The sequence below is a fragment of the Nanorana parkeri genome, unplaced genomic scaffold (assembly GCF_000935625.1).
Source record: "Nanorana parkeri isolate BGI_ZX_2015 unplaced genomic scaffold, ASM93562v1 scaffold825, whole genome shotgun sequence".
NCBI lineage: Eukaryota > Metazoa > Chordata > Amphibia > Anura > Dicroglossidae > Nanorana > Nanorana parkeri.
Genome location: NW_017307093.1, coordinates 474,565 through 481,343, shown reverse-complemented (window position 1 = coordinate 481,343; position 6,779 = coordinate 474,565). Strand labels below are relative to the sequence as shown.

Sequence of the window (6,779 nt, the reverse complement as noted above, 5' to 3'; positions counted from 1 at the left end):
AAAGCTAGCAGGGTCTTGTCCTGTATTAAGAAGGGGATGTATTGCAGGGACAAGTCTATAATTTTGCCACTTTATAGATCATTGGTTCGACCTCATCTGGAGTATGCGGTCCAGTTCTGGTCACCAGTACTAAGAAAAGATGTCCTTGAGTTGGAAAAAGTCCAGCGGAGGGCAACCAAACTAATTAGGGGTATGGAGGACCAGAGCTACGAGACAAGGCTACTAAATTTAAACATGTTCACATTGGAGGTGAGGAGATTAAGGGGGGATATAATTTCCATGTACAAAATGTTCAATGGTGGTAACAACATTAGCGATAAACTGTTTAAAATTAACTCCATTACAAAAACTAGAGGCCATAACCTAAAATTGGTGGAAAAAAATTCCAGCACAAGGGGCGAAGGGGGTTCTTCACAGTAAGATCAGTTAGGGTCTGGAACTCACTGCCACAGGCGCTGATTTCAGCAAAGAATGTGGAATTGTTCAAGAAACTTTTGGACGATTTCTTAAGGGACCGTAATATACAGGGGTACAGGTACTCCTAGAAAGAGATCCTAATGGGTTGGACTTGATGGACTAATGTCTTTATTCAACCTCAAATACTATGTAACTGTGTAATAATACTATTCCCACCTTATTACTGATATGTCATGGCTGCACTAATGACACTTGTTCCAGAGAGTCCTATTTTTCTCCCCATTAAATTCATCTGCTAAATTTCAAATTTCAGAAGTTCGCAGTTTTTATTCAAGCCTTCTTAATCCTTAGCTACATAACCTATTACTTTTTAAATTCTCAACCTCTACTATTGTAACGTTAACTTCAAGAAAACACTAAATCTGGCCACAGGGGGCACATTTTTTATCTCCTCCTTGGCGCCCCAGGTGTGGGGCTGTGACCAACATTTTGGCTGCACAAAGATCACCTCCTGTTAGATCCCTTTTCCTCCCTGGTACCATATTTTTCAACCAGATTAATATTATGGTAAGAAAGTTCAGGCACACTGATGCAGGTACATCATAATGTGTCTCCTCAGCTCATGGTATACTTAGTGTTTCCCACAATGTTGCTGTGGTGAGGGAATGTGATTCCATAAACTCCAGAAGATGCCAGAAGCATTAATAACCAACTTAGCTACATTTGGAAGTTAGTATATTATAAGATAAACTTATTAAGTAAGAGGCATCATTTGTAGTTAAAAGCAAGATTTTAGGTAGTTATAAAAGTAAACATCGGGAAGACCATGTATTACATTTAAATGCATTGTATTTATGTGGTCCACTGTACAGTATTTTCCTCAGCGACTGCTATTGGTGCTCTGATTGGATAAATAGTCTGCTGGGATTGGAGCATAAACTCCAAAGCTGAAGCCTCAGGACCCATTCACACAAGACTGGTCTGCTGTGGCCCGTGTGCTCTGCATTAGGGCAGCCCATTTATTTGAATAGTCTAACACACCACAATTGACCAAAATAAATTGTGTATGCAGCAGTTTCAGCAGCACACCTCATAATAGTGATTTGCTGTTTGTTGCAATGTGCTGCAAGAAGGGCCAGGACGGGGAGAGGCAGGGCAGGAGTGGCAGTTGCCCTGTCCACAGTGTTTTTATGTGGGGGGATGACATATGGCGAGTAGTACACTTCTCATCACCATAGCATGGAAGTTGCCATATCTGGCCCAAAGATTCTGGATAGGCAGACAGCTTGTAAGATCTCTGGGTCCCCATCGTTATTCACCAGCTTTCTGTTAGCTGACTAAGAGCATAGACCTTGGTGTCACTGCTCTCAGTTAGCACAGTAGTAACAACAGTGGCAGCAGCAAAGACAGGTCTGTTGGAGGAGGAAGGAGAAGCAGTAATATTGGCCTGTTTGTTGGCTATGTACTGTCAGTTTGCCATGTTTTGTTTGCATATTGTTAAGTCAGGGAACAGAGGACCATATACTATTAATTTACCCTCTACATGCATGTCACTATTAAACCATTTCATCAGGACATGCTCTGCTATTAGCCCTTCTCAGACTAACCAACTTCCAAAAGCTCCCAAGTTTGCAAAACACAACACCTAAGCGGCCTAATATGCCTGATTAGAGAGCCACCATGCCTCTGCCTGATTATGTTCACCCCAGCTGGCCCGTATTACCATCGGGTATACCGAGGCAATCCAGCCGGGCCTATTTTCAGTGGTGGGATTGGACCTGGTGCTCCAGTAGCCCTATGTTAATCAGCCTTGCCTGGCATCTTTGAGAAGCCATAAAGGGGTTCAATGCATACACTGTAGGATCTATGCATTGTTCAGTGTACGCAGAAAATAAAAAATTGGTGGGGGAGAGAGAAAAAAAAACATTTTGGCAGAAGAGACATTTTATGTCTTTTCTGCCCCAAATCCCTTTCTGCCAGCATTTTCTTTATTTTACTGATTTTTCTTCCACTTTAAAAAAGGAGTACCTACAAAGAAGCAAGTAAATACTTACCTTTCTTGTTGCCCATGGCGATGAACACAATTCCAGTGCAGAGACATTTTCTAAAGTATCTATAAACCTATACTTCCAGGTTTGTTGGTCTCCTGATTTCCCCGCTATGTTCAGTGGTTTATCCCTCCACCCCCCACATCAGTACAGAATACAAAAGTGACATGGGGTTTCACAGGAGGGAGTGAGAGGACCGTTCACTGAAGCAGTATAAAGAGGCGTATGTCAGATTGCTGGAGACCGGGCTGCTGTGCTCTGTGTGAGAGCAGTGGTCAAATTATCTGCTGTCTGGGTACGTGCTGGGTATTTTAACCCTGCAGAAAACTTACCAACTTAAAAAACTAAAATAGCAGCATAGTGAATACTGTATATACAGTCTAACTGCACGGCAGTAAGCGACAGTTTCTTTCCAGGGCAGTGCAAATCGCTTTTACAATATTTACCCAATTTCATTGTTTTACATATAGCTAAAGAATGCTTGTACCTATGTTAACAATCACAGGTTGCTTTCTGTTACAAAATAATGGCCAAAAACCATTTGTGTAGCTGAGCCCAAATGTTTGAAGCTGTACTTTTAATAAGCTATACACATTAATATTTTGTTTTATTTTATTCATCAGTCAGTAATATTATGAGTTTATTTTTATTGTTCTCTCTGATCATTGCTAAAATGAACTTATTGCTTAACACTGTTATTATTACCATTTCTTTTGCATATCCATAATGTTAATAGGCGGATAACTGCCCAAATTCATTACACTTTAAATTGTGTTTTAAAAGTCATTTAAATGGTAATGTCCTCAGAAAAGCAGCCTGCATCACCATGTTCAGGATGACCTCTTTTGAATCCTGTTACAAAGCACTTGATGGTATTGGCCATGTGCCAGAAGATTAATTGAAGGCCACCCGTGATTTTCTAACGATTAGTGACATTGTGCATACATTTTGTAATTACCATTAATAAATTGCTCACATAAATTTTAGCAGGTTGCTGGATGAGGATCTGGCAAAATATAAAAATCAATCATGTACATTACAGAGATCAAACATTTTTCTCAGCAGCCTCATTTTATTATGCTAATAATTCTGCTGCCTATGATGATCTCAATGAATTGTTTTAGGATCCTGTAAAAAAGAAAATGGAGACATTAATCATACTGTATCTGTGTACTTTCTCAAGATAATGCCATGCAGTCCATCTGCTCTCCTTTAACAGTGACCAATGTTTCCATTTACCCTTTCTTTCTATTTCCTGGCAGGTGAGAAATGACTTAACCGGTGAACTGGAAGCTGCATATATCCAAATTGCAGACACTGAAAGCTTCTCCAATGATCCATGCATCAGTGTAAAAAAGCTTAAGGTATGTACAGAGAAGCTTAAAGTATATTTAAACCCAAGAACAAAAATATATCTTGCAGCTTATAAATCTCTAGATGTGATGGCCGCATTAGATTTCAGGCTTTTTCCTTTTTTTTTTACCTGGTAACACACTTCCTGTCATAAAGTGGCAACCTTCACTCACTGTAATGTATCTGTGAAGAAAGATCATTGCCACCCTAGGACAGGAAGTGTATTAGGACTAATGAACACCCCTCCCTCTCCTCTTCCCAATAACATGGTGAGAAGCATTCTGTGGGCCTAAATCACTTTCTAATTACATTACTTGAGATAATGCTACAGAGTGCACAGGACAGCAATGGCTTTTTGACAGTGCTAACTGTAATTTTTGGACAGATACATTTCATACATAAGCGTATCTACAAAAATGTTGGATAGAGTAGGTACCAGTGTTTTTTCTTTGCAATCCCATTTCTCGCTACCAGGGACACAGTTGTAATAAAACATTACATAGTAACTGCTGGGATACTGTAGGTAGATGTAAAGATAGACAGGCATACATTCCTGGAGAAAATTATGCTATTATTCAGTGATGTCCACAGGCACTTAGTCATGTAATTTCTGCTGGCTGATATTTCCCTTCAAGAGACATCAAGTGACCTGAAGCCTAGATCCTCATATAGATTGCTAACCTTGAAGGACACCTGCAGCAGCATATTCTACAGAATATTTCATTTTTTTCTAACATTATGATTAGCCATACACAAGAAGTAATGGGAAAGATGCTCTGAGAGCCAACAAAGTGAGGGAAGGATATGCAAACGTAAGCAGCCATTTACTGGGAGAAAAGAACAGACTGAGATTATTATCACAGCAAGGATAACTAAAACTGATTACACTCTAAGAAATGTTTTTCTGTTGAAAATATTACTACATGCATAGAAAAAGTGTTTTGGGAATAAGTTGCAGTTAAAGAAACAGAGCTTCATAAGAGCTATGATAAATGTCAGTCGAGGACAGTGGTACTCTATTATAAAATGCTTTCAAATATTTATTCAGCTCTTGAGAATGTATTTTAATGATAGAACCTTGCCTCGTCTTCAAAGCCTTTTAGTTCCTCTGTCTTCTGTTTGCATAGCAATTATAAGCCATCATTAGTCAAGACAATAAACATAAGGACATGATGTGCTTGTTTTTAGGCCCTAAAATGCATAATTCATAGAAAATAAATAAATACACAACACACAGAGGCTGGATATAGTGTAGAAATCTTTCCACAGTCATTTGTACAAATTAAAGTAACTATTTTATAAAATGTCACTACCAAAATGTTAATGTTCATCTATAACTTATATTCATAAGGACGCAATTACTAATTGCAGAAAATGCAGGTGCTTATGCCTTGTTACTACTAAATAAGTGCAGATTCACTTCCTGCTTTTGGTACTTAATGAAAAAAAAAAAAAAGAAGTTAGCCATTTTGGTACAAAGAGAGCTTAGTGTCAGGTAGTTTTTGCTGTGGAGGTTTCCGAACCAAAAATAAGTATAAAAAATGTTTCATTGTACTCTCAGCTCCCAACCTATCTGACCCTTAAAGTGCATTTCCACTTTTGCAGTCACATTTGAGAAACCCCTCTAAATGTTTTTTATGTGTTTTCATTCATAAAACATAAAAAAAAATTAAAATATATTTTTTAACCAAAAAGACTAAAGTTGGGTATACACTACAATACTGTAGCGATAACTCCCGCAGGGAGCCGCTGTTTGCCCGGTCCACATCTAGTTGGTCTAGGGGTTGATTTCCAGCTGCGCCCATTAGCACTAACCGCCCTCTTCTGGTGCCCACAAATTGATGTCCACTTCAGTGTTAGAATCCTAAGGAAACAGTTTATTGAACATCTTCCTTTGGGAGAGAGGTATAGGGGTTCTAGGTGTCTAGGGGTAACCATCAGAAGCTCCAGACTCACCGGACCTTGTAAATGTAGCAATGCGGATCCACAATCCAGGAAAGAAACACCGACCCTGCTCTGAATTCCACATAGATCCAGGGCACTTCAAGAGCCAGCACTGGTCCTGGTTCTTTTCCTCTTTCCATCTCTTAGGCCTCCTCCATGTTGAAGGCCCCAGGAAAACCTCTTCCCTCACTTCAGCCTATGCCCACCCCCAGGCCACTATCCCAGCGGGCACCACTGACTGTAAGGAGCCCAGTGATTGGCTGCTGTACTGTACGTATATTACAGTGTCCACCATTGGCTGTCCCACAATATGACAGAGTCACACTCCGCCCAGGGGGGTACAGGCAAGGCTAGACACCTGGGATTAACCATGTAATGGCCACTACAAATCCAGCTAGGCTGTCTACAGCCCTGGCTATCACTTAATGCATAGTAGTCACATCACAAAAGGTGATGGGCGCTACAATACTTTCTTCGTTCAACTTGCAGGCTGAATAAAGAAATATAACAGATTCCTCCATCCACTTTTTAACAGCATTGATGTGACAAATTCTTCACTGTTTCTATTGTACTCTGGCAGCAGCTGCAGCTCACTGGGTGCAAGCACCGTTCGGCTTTAAGAATTTCCAATTTGCACGTTCGATGTTCTAATTAAGGGGTGCCGACAGCTGCATTCATTGTGCGAATGTCAGCCAGTTCATCAAGAATCTGACAACATTTGCATATTGTCTACCCTACTTAAGGACAAGACTGCATTGGATATGTTTCTCTCATTTACATACAATGCAGAAGCCAGTGTTGTAATCCTTTAACCCTTTGTTAGGACAGGGAATGTTCAAATCTACTTTACAAATTATAATGAAACAAGCCAGCTCAGTATAGACAGGGTTAACACAAACCCCTCTCAGCCCCTCCTAACATTACAAAGGAGGAGAAGAAATGTAAAGTTTTAGCCAGTAAAAAGCAATTTAATCTGCCAGAACCATCTTTTTTTTTTTTTTTTTTTTTTTTTGTTTT

The 6,779-nt window shown here is 39.8% G+C and overlaps 1 protein-coding gene across 1 annotated transcript in view; it reads left to right on the top strand.

Annotated features, from left to right (window-relative positions):
- Nucleotides 1–6,779, top strand: part of GABBR2 (gamma-aminobutyric acid type B receptor subunit 2) — a 509,415-nt gene that overhangs the window by 242,907 nt on the left and 259,729 nt on the right. Inside the window, exon 4 of the mRNA XM_018565262.1 lies at nt 3,728–3,829. Within this exon, the coding sequence (XP_018420764.1) occupies nt 3,728–3,829 (102 nt within the window). The remainder of the gene's footprint in view (nt 1–3,727; nt 3,830–6,779) is intronic.